This window comes from Centroberyx gerrardi, chromosome 17, assembly GCF_048128805.1.
Source record: "Centroberyx gerrardi isolate f3 chromosome 17, fCenGer3.hap1.cur.20231027, whole genome shotgun sequence".
Taxonomy (NCBI): domain Eukaryota; kingdom Metazoa; phylum Chordata; class Actinopteri; order Beryciformes; family Berycidae; genus Centroberyx; species Centroberyx gerrardi.
Genome location: NC_136013.1, coordinates 12067723 through 12090268, shown reverse-complemented (window position 1 = coordinate 12090268; position 22546 = coordinate 12067723). Strand labels below are relative to the sequence as shown.

The 22546-nt window shown below is 42.5% G+C and overlaps 1 protein-coding gene across 1 annotated transcript; it reads left to right on the top strand.

The window, feature by feature from the left end:
* Window positions 1-616: 616 nt before the first annotated feature.
* Window positions 617-22219, top strand: begain (brain-enriched guanylate kinase-associated). The gene is made up of 6 exons (XM_071896859.2): window positions 617-699; window positions 2940-3101; window positions 5160-5226; window positions 14774-14881; window positions 18144-18227; window positions 20657-22219. Exons 1-6 carry the CDS (start codon window positions 629-631, stop codon window positions 22217-22219), a joined length of 2055 nt encoding a protein of 684 aa, XP_071752960.1. The 5' UTR covers window positions 617-628.
* The last annotated feature ends 327 nt before the right edge of the window (window positions 22220-22546 follow it).

The following is a 22546-nucleotide window of genomic DNA, read 5'->3' as shown; positions in this document are numbered from 1 at the left end:
TTGTGGTGGCTGCATTGAATTGTTCACAACAAGAGAGAGAAGTAGATGATGAAAAGGAAACTCAAGTGACCACTGGGGACAGAATGGATGGCAGTATTCATCTTTCTGCATGACTTTAACTGTATAACCAGCGGTGGATCTGTTACATTATGGAAATTCAAGAGGTGCTTGTGCTTTTTAAATTAGAAAATGAAGAGTAAACAAAATAGATTCGAAACTCTTTGTGCATTGCTCACTCAACTGGAAGAGCAATAATTCAATGTATTGCATTACTATTTCAGTTTGTTTACCAAATTGATTTAATTGATCCCCCAGCTCTGCTCCATCGTACCAAACTGGCTCATTTTCCAAATGCACAGAGAATCTCTGTTTTCCTCTGGAGTCAACAGAGCTAAATGTGCTGCTAAATCTGTGGGACTTCAAAGCTGTTTTTCTCTGCTCTCTTGCCAGGGTCATCACAGATAGCCAACTCCTATCTGCCTCCCCAGGCAAGACTTAGAGCTTTGACTGTTGGTTTGTGGTTAGAGTTCAAACTTGGCTTCAACATTCTGCCGACCAACAGCAGCAACAGCAGCAGAGGCAACAGCAGCAGCTACACACACATGCGAGCCGAGGCAGAGAGAAAAATATGAAAAAGATATATATTGGCAAAACTGCCCTCAAAACCCAGAGAAATGGTTGCAAACATCAGAAAAGAAGGTAAGACGAGGCAGTCTGGGGTAGTGTTTTAAATTCGAAACATCACCCTTATCATTGTATTTTTCCAATGTGGAATCCATTTCATTCATTTTGACCAATGGAAATAGATTCTCAGTGAGCGGTCATTACCATAAGTCATTAAAAAGATTGTGTGGCATCCATTCTTTTTCATCAGTCATCTTCAAATCCCTTTCATGTGTCAGTTGACAGACATATCTGAGGCAAAATGCCTTATTCAACAGTCTAGATCCAAGTTAATGTTGCATTGCATTTCTTTGCAGCTCATTTTACCAACAACAGTCTTAGACTTATGTATCTGGATGCCAACGAGAAATCTAATACCCTAAAAAAATCAATGAGTATGTGCTCAGACTTAATTAAACTGGCATTACTTAGTGATAAGAGCCCAGAGCAATTTTCACACATGTGCTTAGTTGTCTGGCGCAATGCCATGTAATTTACAGCATCACTTGCAGCTGTTAGACAGTGGAGAGGTTATGAAGATTTTGTTTTTTGTAATGTCAAAGAAGCAGAATGGGCTCTGAACCCTCAAGCCTCAGCATCTTAAGTACCTAAAATCTTTCATTTACACTCTATCATGATGTGGATTTTTTTCATCTATCTATCTATCTATCTATCTATCTATCTATCTATCTATCTATCTATCTTAGGGCTGCAACTAATGATTTTTTTGATTAATCGATTAATCATTTAGTCTGTAAAATGTCAAAAATAATGACAAATGCCCATCAGACTAAGTAAGACATTTGATTCTTCAAATGTCTTACTTAGTCTGACCAGCAGCCAAAAAAACACCAAAGTATTCATTTTATGATGATATGAAACAGAGAAAAGCAGCAAATCTTAGTATTTGTGAAGCTGTAACCAGCAAATGTTTGGTGTTTTTACCTGATAAATGACTAAAACGATTAATCGAATATCAAACTTATAATAGCTTCATTTTGACTAATTGGTTCAGCACTAATCTATCTACCTCTTCACCTTTTTCGAGCATTTGTGGCACAACACGTAGGTGCAGTAGGTGCACAGTGCCAGATGTTAAACTATACAGATTCACATAGAGATGACAAAGCATGGGTGATCTGCTATACCAGCGACAGAGTCCACCAGCATGGACTTATTGTTGCGTGTACTTAAGGTAACTACTTGATGTTAGTTGCGATTTTCTCTCAGGAAATAAATCAGGCATGTGCACAGGTAAACAGGGTAGTCCATTGCCCCACATATTCGGACAACACAGTCAATAAGTCTCTCTGCGGACATCATTTTCTCCTCCTCCACTGCCAGGTTCCTAATTGAGGCTCTGGGCTGAGGTGAACTTCGAGGTGCTCTTATTGCCTGGCGGTTGGCAGCGCAGAGGCATTGAACCTCTCCAGGAGCCAAGTATCCATCAGTCTGGCAAAATGCTAAATCCCCCTGAGCGCACACTGCTCCTGCCCCCCATCTCTAGCCTCTCATTACCTCATCCATTCCCTCCGTCACTCCTGTCAGTGTTTTCATCCCCGCACTCACACCTGCATCGAATGTATCACCGAAACATTGTTCTCTGTCTAGTAGGTTGGTGATGGTGTTGAAATGGTGCTATTCTGGCCTCTCTCTCTCTCTCTTTCTCTCTCTCTCTCTCTCTTTCTCTCACTCTCTTTCACACCCTTTCTCTCTCTCTCACACACACACACACACACACACACACACAAAGCCTAGGTTCATTCTGTATTTTTCCCACTACATATATGAATCACCCATGTCCCTGTGTCTGGGGTAAAAAAAATCCCTCCCTGTTCTTTCAGGGATTGGATAGAGAGGGGCGTAATGGAATTCGCCATTACAGCGATGGGAGCTCCTTTCCCAGCTCTGCTCCCTCCCTGTGAATGGGAAATGATTAGTATTCCTCCCTCATCCGTCTCCTCTTCCCCATCGGCCTGACTGCCTTCCCCCTGCCTGGGACAAGACCTTCCTCACTCCATACTGAATTACACTCCAGCTACACTTCATCCCTCTCCCTCTCTCTCACGCACACACACACACAGATACACGCAAACACACACTTTTGCTCTACTGCTTTCTCTCTCTGCCTCTTTCTCTGTTTTCTTTCTGTCTCTCTTCTCTCTCTCTGCTTGGCTGTACTCTGATGAAGCTGAAAAACTTTGATAGCACTGAAAGTCTGTCGGTGTTGTGGCTTTTTCAATCCTGTCCTAAACTTCTCTCTGCTGCCTGTCCAGTTCTTTCCACGACCACAAGGACGACCTCCGTAAGCGTCTGTCGTACACCACCCACAAACTAGAGATGGTGGAGACGGAGTTCGACTCCACTCGGCAGTACCTGGAGACAGAGCTGCGCCGCGCCCAGGAGGAACTGGAGAAATTCACAGAAAAACTACGCAGGTGTGTGTGCATGTGTGACGTGAGTGATGTGCATGCCTTGGTGTAGGTTTGTACATTCGTACTGTCAAGATTATTGAATGTACGACTCCCCCACCAGGAAGTATCCTACCAGTTGAATATCTCCCCAGTCAAGGAAATTGTGATTCTAGACGGTACGTGAATGGAGGGCTTTCAGGTGCTGCACCCTCTGTCGGCCATAGTGGAGGAGGGCCTCGAGTTTGTAACAACAGCTGTGAACAGCATAGTTGCATTTCTAAATGTACAACTTGTCCATCTCAACAGAATTGAATAGACATTGTTTTGACTGGGAAGTGCTAATCTTGCCACTGATACATCTGATCGACTTCATGTTTGTCAGCTTGTTAGCTAGCAAACCTAGTATCTGGTAAGCTAACGTACCAGTGGCCAATTCTGGACACTCTCTCTCTGATGCAGTTTACAGTCTTTTCGTGCATGCATATTTCACATCACACTTTCTTCGCGGTACTTCGCTAAATTAGCCTGCTGGCTAGTTAGTTAGCTAACAAAACCAAAAACCAACAGTTTGTTGAACTGAGTTCTTCTCAAGCTACAACTCAGAGTGTAGAGAATAGGGCTAAGACAGTTTACTATGTCACAGGAACCTGAAACAAATCTACCATATCGTTTTTATTTATAACATTACTGAATTGACCTACACCTACAGCCATACAGCCAAATCCAGCTCCATGAAGGCGGCACCATGGCTGCTAGAAGATATGTGAAGCAACTGCAAAGCCTCTATTGGTCGAGTTGGGACTGCTGCCTTAGCCAACATGGCTGACGATATGTAATTGAATAGTAGCCTATAATTTATAAAACTTACTTAAAACTTGCTAAATCACATAATGTGTCTCTTTTCCTCCCCATAGTAGTAACAGCTCTGTAGATGTGACAGAAATGAGCAGCCAGATGTAAATCAGACGTTGCATCACCTCCATGTTTGCTTTTATTTCTGACATAAAAGCACACAAACGCACAGGTCGGGTGTCCTACTTCACAACTTGGAGAAAGTACATCTGAAAGTACGTCAGTGTAAATCTGATAGATCCCGATGAGAACCACTCTCTTATACAGTGCCACTTCTTCATTTTCATTTCACGCCTTCTTTACCTGACTCACATCTCTCTCAGGTCTTTGTTTTATGATTGCTCTTTGTTTTACGTCTCCACTGCCTTCTCTCCATATCTGTCTAGTTAATGGGACCGTAAATGCCAGAGTTTATCCACACCCTCTGAGGCCTGAGAAGAGTGATAATGCCACACTGAACAGAGCTGGAAAGACAGAATGCCTGTAATAATTTAACAAATAGAAAGTCGAGGTGCAACTAATCACTAATGCACTGCAAGTCTACCAGAGAGAGCAATGGTGGAGAGAGAGAGAGAGAGAGAGAGAGAGAGAGAGGGAAGAAGAAGAAGAAGAGGAAGAAGAAGAAGAAGAAGAAGAAGAAGAAGAAGAAGAAATAGTAGTAAGGGGAGAAGAAAAGCATGGAAGGGAATTTGAAGAGAATTTGAGAACAAGAAAGAAAGAAAGAAAGAAAGAAAGAAAGGATGAAAGAAAGGGTAGTTTACTGCTTAAAATGTCTCAACAGTCTCTTCAGCTCTGTTCAGTGATGCGTCACAAGCTCACGCCACAGGTCTGACGATGCATGTTTAGTGTTTTCTCATCATATAAAGAAAACCTTAAAGGACCTTAAATTCAAATTTTGTATGATCACATTATATGCTTCTTTAGTTCCTGGTAACTCCTGCCGTGGGGCTTAAGCATATCAAAAACCCTTAAGTCTATTTTAGCAGACCAGATTTATCTCCTCAGTGATCTTCAAATCTGAGTCAATACTTAAAATATCCTGCAAATCCCCTCTGAGATTCTCAGTCAGTGCCCTGGTTTATTTATTTATTTATTTCCATTTCTATACTTATGTGGAGATTACTCATGCTTATTCAGGTTTATGTACAGTATGACACTCTTAGTCATTATACCTCTTCATTTGCAGGATTCAGAGCATTTTCAAAGGGTATCATTCCTCTTTTCTTGTAGGATCCAGAGCAGCTATGCGGCTCTTCAGAGGATCAACCAGGATTTGGAGGACAAGATGCACAGGACGGTAAGAGTCACCTGCTGAGCGCTTTACAGTCTCAATCCTATATAATTCTCTGTGAACTATCACACCAGTGTCAAGCAAGTTATTTCTAACATAAACTGGAAAGAACAACAGATGAGGAACAAAGAAGTCAGATGAGGAATTCTCTTCATTGTGGTCAAAAGCCTTCCTGATGCACATTTAATTAGCTGCAAAGCAGTATAGCCTGTTAGTAATCCAATTGAAAAGACGTAAAATCATGGATGATTTTCACCAAATCAACAAATGATTACATAAAACATAAGACACAATGAAAAAACTAATTTAAAAAAGGACTTTATTTTTTATTTTATGTTTTATGTGCAGCTCCATGTTTCACAGTTCCACACAGTACAACCAATCTTCTCCTGTTGGCCGCTCAGGAGCCACTGGAGCAGTTGGGGTTTAATGATACTGGTGTTTTATGTATGTGCCAAGCGTCTAGGTTGCTCCTCACCTTTACTATTCCTGGCGGTATCTGCACATTGTCAGCACAGTTGGCGATATCAAGGCTCGTTTTCCTTCCTTCAGTGAAGTCACCTGCTGCCATTCATTCTTGTACAGTATGAAAAACAACTTCCACAGACTTTGCAAATTGCCCGAGCGAGATAATCCATTACAGTGAACATGAACCCTTAATTTGGTTTTGTCAAAGTTTCTGTTTTATCTGTTTTTCATTCTGCCCGGGTTGAGTGTTACTTTCATATCAATGTGTGCATTACGTTACGCTCTGCTTACTGTCAATCACCTGACACCCACAGGAAGAAATGGAAGTCTCCGCCAGCAAATAAACCTTCAAAACATGTCGTCTTTACAAACTCTGCTCTATTCTATTTTTTTTAAGGTGCCTTTGGTAACTGGGATAGCAGTTAATTTCAAGATGAAGACCATAAAGTTTGTATTTTAAAAATGATGAAAAATGAGTTAAAGTTTAGAAAAAGCTAATTACATACGGAATGCACTGCAAAATGATTGGGGTAATGTTGACTAGATGTAGACTAGTTATAACTAATAACTCTAACTGACACCGGTCTTCTCCTTTAAGTGCCTTTCTCTAGGGCACCTAGACATTTGCTGTTGAAAAAGGGATTAGAGAGAGTTACTCACTTCATTTTCCCCACCCACATTTCCCCTATCGATCCCAAGATTTGAACCAGCAACTTTCTAGTCACAGACCTGCTTCTCTAACCTTTAGGCTGCTGCTGTTGCTTGTCCAGGCTCCAACCCCTTGGCAACCCCCCCAGCCCTACCTTCACCCCCTGTCGTCAGCTGTTAACTGCATATTGTATGACCGACTTCAGTTACACAGCATTACATCACACTAGCACCGCGTACCACTATCACCTCCATCTCTCTTGCTCTCTTTTTCCCCATCTCTGCCCTTTCTTTACACTATCTGACCGCGAAGGTGAAGGGAGTTCATGCTGCTTGTATCGCCTCGTATTTCTATTGACATAAGCAGGAACTGTAGAATCCTAATAGTGTCTGTAAGAACTACAGTGCTCTCACTAGGGCTCCCATAAAAGATGTATGAGGGTGATGGGGGTTGGTGAACACACGCACGCACACGCTCGTGCACGTATCCACATGCATGCTGGTTTGCACACGCACACACACACACAGCTGTACAGCACATGAACCATTGCTTGACCTGGAATCAGTTATTTGAGAACATGAAGTACTGTAGTTACTAGGAAACCGCTGCTTACAGTTTCAGCCGGTTGCTTTGCTTTTGTATAAAGCTCTCTCTCTCTCTCTGTCTCGCTTAGATTACACCATTCGAAAAAAGACAGCCGAGGAACCTTTGTGTTTCTGTACCCCATATTACCATTACACAGTCCCCACTTATCCCCGAAAAAATCGTCTTGACAGTAATTGTTTCCTCTGCTCGGCACTCTGTGCTTTTGACATGTGTGCATTTGCGAGTTTGTTATCTTTTCCAGTCAATTCCGAGAGAAAAACACATTAAAAATGGATTCTTAAAAAGCATAGCAGGTTAGGCTGACTTTTTGGAAAGGCTTGTAAAATGTTGCATGGCAGAGGAACTGCTCAGGCGTGTACATGTACATCGATACGTTCATAGGCACACACTTAAGAGTATGCGTGCATGCAATCACACAAAACACACACACATACACACATGTATATATGCCTGTATACATGCACACAAATATGCACCCACATACTCAAACATAAATCGATGATCTTATTAAGTGTTTGGAACCAAGCTAAGACCCTTGGCCCCTGTTGAAAGGGAATGTAACTGGACTCGTGCCAGGCTGGAGTCAGAAGCTGAGAGGGAGGAAGAGAGACAAAATATCGATAAACACACAAGCTTCATATCCTCAAATACAGTGATAATAATAAATGGCATAATGATTCAAGTTGGTCTAATAATACCAACAGATAATATAATGGTGATGACTCTCTCTCCCTCCCTCCCTCCTTCCCTCCCTCTCTCTCTCTCTGTCTCTCTCTCTCTGTGTCTCGCTTCCCATCCACAATGTGGTCTGGTCTAAGAAATGAGAAATCTAGTATAATCGATTTGAACACACCCGTTTAGCAGCAGAACCACTCTCACCTCTCTCTCAAAGCAATTACATGATCAAAGACAGGGAGCACAATCAATGTCCAAAGTGATTGGTCTTACCTGCCATGCAACCTTGTTAGAAAACTATTATAGCCAACTGCTGCTCTGGCCACCTCAGCCGCAGCAGCCGTCCAATCACATCAGGTTGAGAGGTCCCCGAGCGCTTTACCCCCTCATACTCTCCGCTTTGGACGTTATCAGCCAGCATCGCTACAGAGGATGAGCCGGCTCTGCAGCGAGGTCCATAGTTAGGACTTATCTTGATTAAACTGGATTCTAATCTCATCAGAGGTTTGATCCACGGGGCTCGTCTCCCCAGTACCCACGCTAATGGAAGAAGACTGTGTGAAATTATTACTGAACTAGCAGCTAGTTCCTAGATTATTGACCCTTAACTCACAAAATCGCTTACTAATGTTGTGAGTTTGTGTCTGACGGTCAGCTGGTTTGCATGCGACCCACTCTCACGCTCCTGTCCATTCCTACTTCTGTCCTTTTCCACTATATAGTATAAACAGTAAAACTGCTGTTTTTAAAGTACCTGAGTGAGGCCAGTGAAAACTACTGATGATTTGTGGTAGATAATAGCTTATGGAGCTTTGTGGGATGGATTTTTTTATGTGGATTCACGCATGCTGGCGGACAAACGAGGCTTGAAAAGTGGAATAATTCAACACAGGCATGAAATACAGTATGTTCAGAAGACAGCCATTTATAACAGCAGCTGTCTTGCAGTACTTGCAGCCTATTATTTGTGATATTCCAATATAATCCCTCTTGCTTTGTCATACTGTGAATAGACAGTGAGCCTAAAACGTGTTCTCATCATGGATCATTCCTTTCACATGCACACAGACACACACAGACACACACGTCAATAATGTATTCCAGTCATGTGAAATGATTTTGAAAACTGTTGGCTTTTCAAAGGGTTTGTCTGTCTAGCAGAGAGCCTTGGTGTAGCAAATCGGTCTTCATGGCAGGAGACAGTATGGGATTTTTTTTTTTTTAGAGGCATGCCTCATTGGGATTGCCATTTCTTTTGATGTCATGTCATGCAATGGCATTTCAAGGGGGAAATATGTTCCTTTGTAGAAGACAGCCTAGGCAGGCAGTCAGTGACAAAGGCAGCTCCAATCAAATCAGACACGTAATTAAAAGTTCTGAGAGGCCTGAACTGGCAAGGTCAGCTGAAAAACAGAGAAGAATAAAACTACTTCATAAGCAACAAAGTGAGAGATTAACACCTGTAAGAACTGGAAGAACTGGAAGCTGTACAGCGCGGTGACATTGGTGTAGTTGTAGTATTCAATGTAGATCAAGAGGAGACTGACTACATTATGATCTGCGGTTTGATTTACAGTGCTGGAGATGAAGCTGTTGGGATTTGTACGGTCGGATGAATATCTGTCTTTACCTAAGAATCACCCTTTGCTGAAATGTAATTTGGGGAGTGCCAGCTTTGGACTAGTTATAGCTCAGCGCCTGTGAGAGGGTTCAGTAAGGGCTCAAATTAATCTTGGAGCATCTTCCAAGACACTACTGGTGCAGGCAGAAAATAAATATTTACATACAACTGTAACCAGGTAGATTTTTTGTCTAATTATTTGTCTACTTTGTCTAATTATCTAATGTACACAAAATATGTTAGATTACAATAGATTAGATGAAGCTTTAATGATCCCCATGGAGAAATTTGGCCAATGCAGCTGCATGTAGTGATACAATACATACATCAAAGAATAATAGGATATGAATAGAGCAAATACAGTTACCTGTTATGTTGTTGTTGTTTTACATGGTACACAAAAACTGTTCCAAGATGCTGTGCTGCGGTGCTCAAGCAGCAAAAAGAGCTGTCCATGGTGCTGAAAACCATTGTGTGTATACTCTATTGAGATACTTTATTATTCTTTATTCTTTATTTGGATCCCCATTAGCTTCCACAAAGTGGTCGCTAGTCTTCCTGGGGTCCATACAAAAACAACAACAATAAAAAGACAATTTGAAATCACACAGTATCAACAAGAAAAAGCCATATAAGCCAAATATAAAGATCAGAAAATAAATGAAATGACTCTACACATAAAACAATAAATAGCAGTAACCTATAATGGAAACAAAGCAAAATTGTCACAAACACACTACTGATCCACATAGGGAAATATTCAATTTGCTTGCCCCTCTCTACAGAGAGGTCAGAGTGCAGGGTCGGCTACCAAACTGCCGCTCTAATGGAGGTAATGTTTTTGCTGATGGGTGCTTTACTCAAAACGCACTGCATCAGTGGACGCCATACAATAGTCTTTTGTGTTCCAAGTCTTTATTGTAATGCTGTATATGCGTACTGGAGACAATACACAGCTTTTCTGCATCATCCACTGGTTTCTGTCCCCACCTTTATTTTTGGGCAATGTCCCCTTCATCAGGAAATGTTAGCACTGTCCTTTGTCTTCCGGTGAAGCACTTAGGTATGAACGTTAATGACTTACTGTTTGGTTATCCGCGTGTTATTTTATTTAAATAAAAATAGTAGGGCAAGTTTAAAGTTTATTGATCTCTACGGAGAAATTGGGTTGTTGCAGCAGCAAAATAATGGGAAACAGCAGCAATAAAAAAATAAAAATATAGTATAACCACAACAGAGCCAGACTCTTTCACCGGTTTAGGAAACAGGAAAGGTGACAGTACAGTTCCTGGGGGCCCCATGCTATTCTGTAGCATATCTGACACACCGCTCTGGTGGTGGACGAATGATCTGAGCAATACATTTCTATCTCGATGTATTAATCATGCCATAACTAATCAGATTCATCCATGGTCCTGAAACACAGAGGCTCAGCCTGATCCCAGGAGTCTGGGATCAGATCACCCTAACCCCAGCCCTCTACAAATAAACATTAACATGATCGATAATATTTGATTCAGGATCAATGCACTTCCGCTGCATAGTTTATCATGCAGGACACGAGACAATATCAGACCAATAACTGTTTGTGCAGCTGACATCTAAATCTAAAGAAGCGTTTCATAAAGTGGTCCAACAGGTTAAACGTGAAAGACATCATGGCACAATAGCAATAGAATAGAATAGAATAGAATAGAATAGAATAGAAAATGAAAGAGTTAGGTAATAGATTGTCTTGGTTCTGTGAGGACTGTGTGGTTGGCTTGCTTCCTAGTGGCACCAGTGAACAGAGTAATTATGGCGACCTGAGGCCCTGAAGCATTTATTATTGTTGTTTTGAAGTCACAGATTCCCACAAGGACGGCCAAATGGCAGATAATGACTTTCTCATATATGGCTACCAGTGTGAAAGGTGCTAGACAGAAAATAGCCCTGTGGAGTGAGGGACATGTGTTGGGAAGCGTGTTGTCATTATGTCTGTCTGTCTGTGTGTGTGTGTGTGTGTGTGTGTGTGTGTGTGTGTGTGTACGTGCCCATCTCTGTGTGTGTGTGTCGCTCTGTGCTTTTCAATGAGCAGCAGCGAGACCTGTCTGCTGCGGTACACTAATTAGTGACATTTGCAGTACAGTCGTTAGTCAAAGCTCTTTAATGAAAAGTGCAAATTACACTTGGGAGAGCGGCGTCATCGTGAAACCCAACAGATGTGATGAACGTCATCGTTCCCTCCTGCTTCTCTCTGAAAAAAAAGACCGTGTGTTGGAGCCTTCCCCTCTGCTGCTGTTGTGCATGTTGGAGATGATTTGACGATTAGTTGGAAAATTCAGTGTTCAGTGATTTACACTCGTGTTCAGTTGTTAAAGCTTGATTTTTCTGTCAGGCACAAACTAAGGCCTACATGCTGCACTGAATATTGTTAGCGTCACATGGGGATTTTATCTGAACAATAATCAATATGGGTTTGCGGGAGATCTTGCTCTCCTGCCTACGTTCTATGGAAGTGCAGTTTAAGGGAAATGCATTAAAAAGAGAGAGAGGTTGTGACTCACTTGTAGACTATAAAGGGTTTAAGTTAGGGTCTCATGGTCGGCTGTTTCAGAAAACTAGTATACATTTGACAAGGTTTAGAATTGGCTTTGTACAGGAAGGTGGTAATCTCTGGAGTGTTGAGTTGAAAATCTTCTATAATGAGGTTAGAAAATCTAATGCGTTTTTTGTTTTTTTTCTCCACCAGAAGACTGTATAAACTGGAGTGTAGTTTTCTGCTCTCCTCTGTGAACCACAGTCTTCAGTAATTGCATCTCATGGGATTTAGGCTTCATTTGTTGTCCAGTGAAGAGGCAGAATCTCCAGCAGACTACATGAAATGAATTGGTGTTTCTTAGAAATACTCTCACATATTTTTCACATTTTATACACTGCTCACACAACTCAACAAGTCTCCCCCAAATCAATAACTGAAACAAGTTCAACAAGTTTTTTTTTTTTTCAGTTTTATTCCATTACACTTCTGCATAATGGAATGAGAGGATCGATCAAGCCTTCGCTGGCTCAGTCAGAATACAAATGCCTGATCTTAGGTCCTGGTTACCTATGTTTCCCAGTAATTAGAGGAAACTTCTAATTGTCTTGTAGACTCTATAAATAATACATTGATGGAAAAACAGACAGACAGGCAGGCTGAGAGGCTTCCAGATATTTGAATTGGCACATAGAGAAGCCTAACTGCCATGTTGTGAAAAATAATATCCCTCCTCATCCACTGGATCAATCTCCTTAAGATGCGGTGATAAAAGCTTTGCATATTAATTTTCCCTGCTGCTGTTTCAATATGTGTGTGGCACCAACTGATAACAATGTCGTGGTGACAGCCTGTGTATCCAGTACAGTATGACTGGAGGAGATAGCGAAAATCAGTGAGCACAGCTATGACTCATCCCCTGGCCATAACCCTGTAATTAAAACGAGACTTCTTCCCTCTCTCCAAAACACAGAACAAGATCATGTTCATCATGCTAATCCTATTACGATTGCCCTCTGTTCATTTTAATCTATAGGTGCTCCAGAGTGTGTTTCCAATTTTGCCTCTAATCATGTCCAAGTGAAGCATCAATATGTTGGAAGATGCAAGAGATTACTGGATAGATGAGCATTATCAAAGTCAGCAGCTACAGTGAAAAAAAAAAAAAAAAAAAATTAAGCCTACTTTTAAGTCACAGTTTATTTTGAAAACACACAACATCGTTTTCTCACTTGGGGTCACTTAAGACTTCAGCTGGAAGTATGACATACGACACATTTATCATAAGATTTCAGAAATTGAAAATCCCTCATGAAAAAAGGCTGAACCTGGTCCTTGCATGCTTTGGGATTGCACTCTTGTTCTCTGTATCTTTAACACAACTGAACTGAACTGAAACAAGTCAAATCACTCTCTAAGTGAAACACACTGTTCAGCACAACCTCCAAGTTTGAGTTTCCATGTAAATGAGCTACTGTAAATTATCTTCTGCCTTATTAAATGTCTGTAGTTAATGGAACTGAAGAGAATGAAGATCCACAACAGGTTAAGGTATTGAACCAGAAAGAGACAGTGGTGGGCTTGTTACTTGAATTAATATTAAATATTACAAATTTTAAAAGTAATACTATTGCTTTGTGTATAACTCCCATGGAGCATTCATTTGTTACACTAGCCTCCTTGTTCCTTGGCATATTACATTTGCCTTCAAATTCTGGGATCATGCAATTGCCTCGCCTGTGAATGATCAGGGGAACCAAACAGTATTGATGTTCAATGTTCTTGTTATCATTTCATAAAATATCAAAGTAGCGTTACTACTTGCACACTGAGAACTGAGTGTGAGAGGACAACGACTAAAAACAACTCAATGTTATTTTAATCAACTTCAATATGATATTTAGAGTGGATGATAAGGAAAGCAACAACGTATTTCATGATTGGTAACTGTAATGCTATTACTTATATTAATTTCAGGGTGAAAAAATGTCTTTGATCCAATAATTCATCATATAAAGAAAGCCATTAGAGGGGCAATGTTGTTTCAACAGGAGACATAATTACAAATTGCAATTACAGATTTGGGCTTTAACATGCTCTAATGTGGCCAAACCCACGGTCAGCACTGCAAAATATGACTAGAAAATTCAGAGTAATGAGCCAGAGACAGAGTGCCAGGGAGCTGCATGTCCCGACAGCTGATTAATGAGACCCTAACAGAATTGGATTTGAATATCAATGCTGGCCTATTGCTTAAACTGACATTAATTGCCACCTATTAGATTGGCTCTGCATCCCCTGTATTTCAAAACAATCACCGCCATTGAGAGATTAGAGGAGAGAGGGGTGGGAGGCTGAGCGAGGCCTCAAAGCTGAATCATTTGTCAGCTGGTGCTGTGTGGCAGAGGGTTGACAATTACTGGCGTGTGTGTGTGGGTGTGTGTGTGTGTGTGTGTGTGCATGAGAGAGAGAGAGAGACACAGAGAGAGAGAGAGAGAGAGAAATGAGACAGAGAGAGAAAGAGAAATGAAGAAATCACTATTTCTAAGTCAAAAATGACTGTCACTCCAGCACAGTCATCTTGCATTTCTTTCACTGAAGATGGAATGTCTCTCTCTTTCTCTCTCCTCTCTCTCTCTCTCTCTCTCTCTCTCTCTCTCTTTCTCTCTCTCTCTCTCTGTCCCAGAGTAATTGATTTGATATGAGCTCTGGCAAGTGTAATCTTCTTTTAATTAAGACCTGCTGCTGGCACAGGCTTCAGACTGATAGTGACTTACGGCTCTCTTCCTCTCATTTCTCTTCCCCTCTTCTATCATCTTACTTTCCTCTTTTGCTCCTCCAACTTTTGCCTCTCTCTCATCTTTCTCTTTTTATCTCAACACTCACCCTGTACCTTCTACCCCTCTTCTTATCATCTACTCTGTCTTCCGCTGTCATCCTTTTTTTTTTTTGGCAATTCTCCTCCCCTCTTCCCCTCGATTCTCTCTCTTCCTCCACTCCAATTCCTGAACTGCAGTCCCAGCACCATGAGGAGGAGAAGAGAGCCCTCAGCCGAGAGATCATCGTCCTCAACAACCACCTGATGGAGGCTAAAATCACCATCGATAAGCTCAGAGAGGACAATGTGAGTACAGCTCAGTGCCTTACAACCAGTACATCAGTCGGCTTGTAGGGACGGGACAAAATATCGAAATTCAATACATCGCAATGCAAAAATGTGACAATACGTATCGTGGGGCAGCAAAATGACACGCGATATTAGCTCCATTTTATTCTGCTGTAGAAATCACAATTGACTTGGCTCGCCCATCACAATTTCACAAGCTCGCCATTGAAGTTATATTATTTGCACTTGGTAATGACAGCATTATTAAATATGCCATTGCTAGAAAGACTTGTGGCTCAGAAATAAGCATAATTCTGCAGTCACTTTGTTGACGTTGAACTTTCATTTCATTCACATCGTATCGTGGTTGTATCGAATTGTGAACCCCACATCATGTATCGAATCGTATTGTGATATAAGCAGATCGTCCCTATGGGCTTGTGACACCGCACCAAGCAAAGAACCTCACACTTCACGCCACCACAATGTCTTCCGCCTAACACACCTTATACCTCCCGCCATCTTACACATCAGAAAGGCCCTTCCTGCAGAGAAGCTTGTGGAAATTTACTGTACATCATATGACTCCATGGCCCTTTGTCACACACTTCTTGCATTCATCAAAAAGCTGCATTCCCACACATTCCCTTGCCGTTTACACAACCTTCTCCATTGAGCCACTCTAGCTAAAAATCTGATGTCCACTGTGGTTGTGCAACATCTGGGATATTGGAGCTCCAAGGTGCCACAGCAGATAGAGAAACCACCTCTAAGCCAGCGGGTGTTTTGCAGTGATTATTTTGAAATCAATGGGCATCCTCGGGGGCTGCCAGGAGTTTGAGATGGGGCCGTGTGGATCTGAGCTCAGGGCCATGTGGCAATCTGGTGCCTCACCCTCTTTGGAGTGATTTTACTGGTATATCTACTCGGGGCCTCTCCCCGGTAGGTTAGGCTTTCTCTCTTTGGGCTACGGTAGTTTGACCGCTTCTGAGCCATGGAGTATTCTCACAATCCCTCCAGATCCAGCCAGGCTGATTGGGGTCAAGGTTCATTCTGAGTGGGAGGAGAGTTTGCCCCATCGGAGCCAGCAGCAAGGCAGCCGCGTCCTCCAGAGAGCAAGCTTTGAATTTACTGCTTATAACATGGAATAAATCAAATCACCTGCTAAATGTGCGATGCCTCAGAGGAAAAATGAACAGGTCAGACTAAATAAGGTGTATTAAATCTGTGTTGGTCCACATGACGAATCTGACAAATCTATAATAAGTAATAGGTATCATTATTAGATTGTGTGACAACCCCAGTGTGATACAAGGCCACAAGGAACTGTCACCACTCATCTGTTTAAATATTCACAAGCGAGACAGAAACTCCATTACTTGACATTTTGCCCTCACTTCAAATATAGAACTACAATATATTAAGACGTCATCATAAGACCTCACACAGCCTAAGTTTGGCTCTGAACCAGCTGGAAGCACATCGCTCCGGCTGACACTCCCGGGAGAAACGGCACACAACCAGCAGTGACTAAGACATCACCGAGGTCTCAGAGGTCCATTTGTACCAGCCACAAGAAACACCAGGGATCCCAAATGTCCCGTGGCGACAACATGAAAAGAAATAAAGTGATTCGAAAAGCGGTCAGTGTTAACTAGTGGGGGGAGTTGAACCTGTCAGAGAGCAGGCTTTGATGTTAGTGGAAGTCCTGTCATTGCGGTGGTGTTATAAATGAACTGGGAGAAATGACCTTAAAGAAGGAAGGAAGGAAGGAAGGAAGGAAGGAAGGAAAGAAAGAAAGAAAGGTGTTTACTGCTTAAAAAAACCTACTAACCACCCACCCACACATTCACACGCCCACACACATGCACCCAAAGACACAGAAACACAGACAACAACAACAAAACTGAGCACAATAAAATTTACAGTGGCAGTTGCCCATGCAAGTAAGAAAGAAAGACAGAAAGAAAGACAGAAAGAAAGAAAGAGAAAGAAAGAAAGAAAGAAAGAAAGAAAGAAAGAAAGAAAGGAAGAAAGAAAGAAAGAAAGAGGAGCACAGAGAAAGAGACAAATAAAGAGACATGAGCTTATTAGACTAGAGGGTGCAGATAAGTGGAAGGCCTATTTCAGACAACTCTAATGAAATTAGCATAGACTGTGCTGGGCGGATAGGAGATGTATTACAAGTGAAAAAGTTCTGTGGAGTTAATAAGATCCTGCAGACCCTTAATGTCGTCTCCCGTGGCCCCAGGGAGCTTAAAGGGTGAAAAAAAGCTGTTAACTAATTGATGGATTCCTGCCGACTTCAGCGGATGAGTTTGTTCCTTTGATTATCTGGACCAGGCTGTCCGTGGCGTTGACCTCATGTGGCACACAAACTCACACACAAACCTGCACACGCTCCAATAAAAAGACCACTTCCAAACCAGTAAACGTTTGCTGTTGTCACAAAAGGAAAGATTAAAAATGAAAAAAACAAAATCAGCTGGAGGGTGCAGCTTTCAAACTGCTTATTTGGTGAGGCTGTTCTGTATTTTTCCTTATCAAACACTGGCAGGTGTGTATAATATGCGACAAGATGATTGATCAGTATGGTGTTTTGAAACCATAACTGAACATTAAACCTTTTGGAATTACAACTGCAATTTTTAATGATTATTTATTCTTACCCATGGAAGATTTCCTGAGCATGTATGCTCTTTTCAAGGGTGGAAGTAACTAATTACATTTGCTCACGTTACTGTAATTGCGTAGCTTTTTTGTGTACTTGTACTTTTTTGAGTATTTTTTAAAGTCAGTAATTTTACTTTTACTTAAGTATGTTTTTACTGAAGTATTGTATTTAGCTACATTTTAAAATCACATCCATTACAGAGTACATATTTTGTAAGCTCTCCATAAGCATCAGAAACTGGACAATCACAAATTGGTGAGCCATTCACAGTGAACGGTCAGTCAGCAGAAAAGAGAAGAGTAATCTGGCTTTACTTTGTTTGTGCACTTTATTTTGTAATTTCCAATTTTTCCAGTTAAAAGAATCGGGTTTGAACTCGAGTTTGAATTGCATGGAAAAGATCACATGTAACAATGTTCTCTTTTTGAAAAGTAACCAAGTAGAGTACATTTCGAATGAGCTACTTTTTACTTTTACATAAGTAGGTGACAACTGAACTGGTCACAAGCTTGTTTCTTGAACCATTAGGCTACCACCACCACCACTTTGACAAACAAGATCTTAAAGTGTGAATTTAGTGACAGATAATCTTTCTGCCACTTTCAGGAGTTGTACAGGAAGGACTGCAACCTGGCAGCCCAACTGCTGCAGTGCTCCAAGTCTCACTACAGAGCCCACAAGATGTCTGAGGTGAGTTCTCCAGCACTGCTGCAACGATGCATGAATATAATGTGGTATAAATAGCAATGGCAGGGTGTCAATTCAAATTTGTGTTGCAACGAACCCAGTTCCTCTTCAAAACTATGCTGACATGGGTTTTAAACTCCACCATTGGTATGAAAAAAATATTGAATTGCAAATTTACGTTAAAAATTTAAATTTACATAGAATAGAATTTTTAGTGTTCCACAGTAGCAGAATGCTGAAGATAGTTAAAATTCAATAATTCATCAGATAAAACAGAATCAGATCCTGTGCTGTTTATAATCCGTTAACTATTGAAAATGATATTCTGGATGCATTATTCTTGTAATGCAGAGAGGCTGCGCTCACTGTGTGCCATTAAAAGCCACAGTGAGTCCTCAAAGAGGATGGCTGCACAGAGTCACAGTGCTCACAGCCTCTTCACTCAGGCTGATGAAGGTCTGCTGTCTGAAGTACCGTCTGTCTGGATTCTCATCTTGTCTGTGCATAATGAATGGATGAGAGGCTGGAGTAAGACGACAGCTAATTCACAAAAGTTAAGAACAAAAGTTATACTCTCTAGCAGGGTTGATAATTGACTGAAGTACACAAATACATTTTATTTTTTTTAGCATTAAATACACATTCATCATTGTCAACTATATTATGAAAGAAAGAGGGCAACTAAGAATTCATCTTAATTGTCTATATTTTGTGAGATATATAGTTATATTTTACATTTCTATTGTAATTTGAATGAACATAGTGAGACATGGGGGCTAGGAATGGTGGTAAACTGGTCTAGCTTCGTTTTTTTAACAGTCGTTATAATAAATGGAAATGTTAAACCTCTTACAAGCAATTTGAATTGAACAATTGGCAATTATTTTAAATGAATATTGGAGAGAGACTCAATAAGGCATTGAATTGCTGGAATGCCTCAAACAATGATGATCAATGTCAGTAATAGTATATGTGAAATCCATCATAACTCAGCCAAGCATTGATTTCAATAATGAACAATGGGACCTGCATATCTGTATGCTGTCACATTAATATCAATACTGTAGAACTATACAGTATGACTGTTAATTAAGATTTGCTTCAGATATCAGTTGGTGCTGAGCTAGCTTATAGGAAGTGCACAGTTGGCTATATTGTCATGTGTTTCCCCCGCAGCCTCACCTGCCTTCCCTCTCTATTCCCTCTGGGAGAGGCAGCGGTTACTAAAAATAGCTTGGACTTTAAACATGCAGTTTTTTTGCCGAGCAGAGCTTCTATTTCTTAACAAAGCCAAGTCAGTATTTTATCTTTTTTTCTATTCCCAGCTGGAGAACCAGAGCACTGGTTTAATTTGAATCTAAGCCGTTCCCTGCGGAACTGATATGCGTTTGATGGTAGACAGAAGAAAGAAAGAGGAGAGACAGAAGAAAGAAGGAGAAAGAGAGAGATAGGATGAGGGCGTATTGGTCGAGAAAACAGAGGAGCAAGGGGAAAAAGATGAAAGGAAAAAGAAAGGGTGGAGGAAATAAAAGAGAAAACTCAGCGTGACAGGAACAGTTCCTCCTGACCCTGACCTGCTTTTAACAGGCAGAGAGAGTCGGTCTGTAATTGACAGGAACAGTTTTTTCAGACACAAGCCAATCAAACATGGACATATTTTGTGTGTGGGTGTGTGTGTGTGTGTGTGTGTGTGTGTGTGTGTGTGTGTGTGTGTGTGTGTGTATGTGAGAGAGAGAGAGAGACCTAGAGACACAGAGAACGAGAGAGAGAATGTTTGGGAAGAAATGTCAAAGAAATAATTAAGTCAAATAGAGAAATGTAAGCACAGTCCAATATATTATTCATGTTCCTCTTTGTCCATCTTTATTGAATGAGAACCAAACAAATAAACGATCTGAGAGAAGTAAACAACAGAGAAATTAGTTGAAAGAAGAAAATAAGATCAACGAGTCGGGACCAAAGCAAAACAAAAACAAACAAAAAAAAAACCTTGTGTTCAGCAAATTTCTGACATGTTCATTAGGAGGGCCGAGTAGTGCAAGTCCCATGGGGTACATGAACTGGTTTGGACTGTGTGAGCGCTGGAAGGATGAATTACTTTCTAAACCAGAACTATAGATTCGAATCCTTGAGGAACAGCGCTAAAAATACCACCAGTGCAGACGCAGAAAGCATAGAAAAGAATATGTTTGAGGAAAAGATTCGAGTTGTAGAAATAATTAACGAAAGACTTGTCAGAAATTCATCACTCTAGGGACAGCTTTACTGACTAAATCTGGAGAATGTCTCACTCAGCAGCTGTCACACTTTTAGCAATACTTCTATAAAACATCTGTTTAGACTGTTTTAAGGAATTCCCATCCTCATCAATCTCCTTTTGTCTCTTTGTGTGTCTGTTTTTGTCTGTGTGTGTCAATCTCTCTCTCGCTCAGCTGCCGCTGGATTTCCAGGAACGTGTCAGTTCCCACATCGAGAAACATAATCGTGGTAGTGGAGCCACCATGGCGATGTGCCACTCCACTTACTCAGATGCCGTGCCCACAGCCATAATCGCCAAGGTCCTGGAAAAGCCCGAACCGGGAAGCAGTTGCCCGGTAACGCGCTCTCCCAGCCCGCAGCCCCAGGACGGAGAATTTCTGACCGGAACAGGAAGCACGGACCACCTGACCCGCCGCATCTCATGCAAGTCCTCCGACCTGTACTGCAGCGACACCGCCCTCTACTGCCCCGAGCGGTGGCAAGACACGGAGCGCAGGCAGAGCGTCGACCTCCACGGCACCGGGCTGCTCCAACTCCACGGCCAGAACTCCACTGACAGCAACCCAGACGAAGAGGCCTACCACTCGGGAAGTTTCTCGCACCACGAGCCCCCGTCCTCCTTCAGCCACCACGATGACTTCGGCACCGGCTCCCTCCCCGCCTCCAGCTCCTACTCCAGCTTCAGCATCGCGTCGGACGAGAAGGGGGGGATCGGCGGAGGTTGCGGGCGCACTGCCAGCAGCACCTTATCCTCTTCCCACCAGGCTCTCTATATGGACTGGCGAGACGGTGGTAGCGGGGAATACGAGCGCAAAAGCATGTCCTCTTACGATAAAGACAGCCCGAGCTTCCCCAAGTCCCGCAGCATCCAGCATATGGTGTCCCCCAGGAGCCCGCAGAAGGGCAGCTCACCAGCGTACACGCGGACGGCGTCGTGCTTCAGTGAACCGTACCATTCCAGCACCCCTCGCCTGGCCTCCTCGCACAGCATGGGGTCGACCTCGGGGTTAGGCCAAGCGCGCGGCGGAGGCGCGGACAGCAGAGGCGACGTCCAGGTCTCCGAGGACGAGCTGAACAGCCGTTGGAGGCAGCTCAGCGTGGAAGACATCAACACTTTCTCGTCTTCCTATCGTAACATCACAGGTCGCGTCTCTCCGTACAGCTTCTCCGAGCGCCACTTCGCCATGGGCCCCTCCAGTAAGGTCAAAGTGGGGCCCCTCTACAGCAGCTTCCAAGAAGGAGATGACGTCTTCCACAGCCGCGTGCTGGACCAGTGTTTTGCTGTGGGCCCCCCTTCGCCCAGCCGCAGCCCCAGTCCCAGTTCCAAGCATCCGGGTCTGGGGCATCGTAAGCAGGAGAAACCCCCTGCGCTGTACAGGGCCAAGGACGACAGCCAGGACTCAGAGTGTAGTCTGTTCCTCTCAGGGAGCTCAAAGGAGAAGGAGAGCGGCGGGGGGGCAACAGCAGCAGGTAGCACCAAGAAGGACTACGTGAATCTGAGCGCCGACAGCTCAGCTGAGTCCTTACACCAAAGCTCCCTAGAGGCCTCGAGTCTTCAGCACTACCCCTGCCCCAGGCCGATGTCCCGGCCCCGCCCCAGCTCCAGCTCCGCTCTCAGTGTCGGCCCCGCACTCCCAAAGAAGACCTCTCCAAGATACCAAAAATTTGGTAGCACGGGATTGACGAGGAAGGACAGTTTGACCAAGGCACAGCTGTATGGTACACTGCTGAACTGAGTGGAAAACACAAAGCTCTTCATTTTATGCATGATGATAATGATTCCTAACTTACTGTACTGTACTGTACCGTATGTCTCCAAAGTTCCCTGCGGCAAACACATACTTGGCGTGCTGGGGTGTTGAGATGTTGTTGTTTTATGTATCTTAGCCAAGGCACGTTTCCTGCAGTCTGCAACACATTCTTTTTTTTTTCTATTGAGATATTTATGTCATGATACAGTGTAGCTATCTGAGACCAGCTATTCAATATGTTTTTGTTTCAATATGATGTTAATTTAGACAGTTTAGAGCCATTGGGATGAACCCATGATCCCTAAGAAGTAT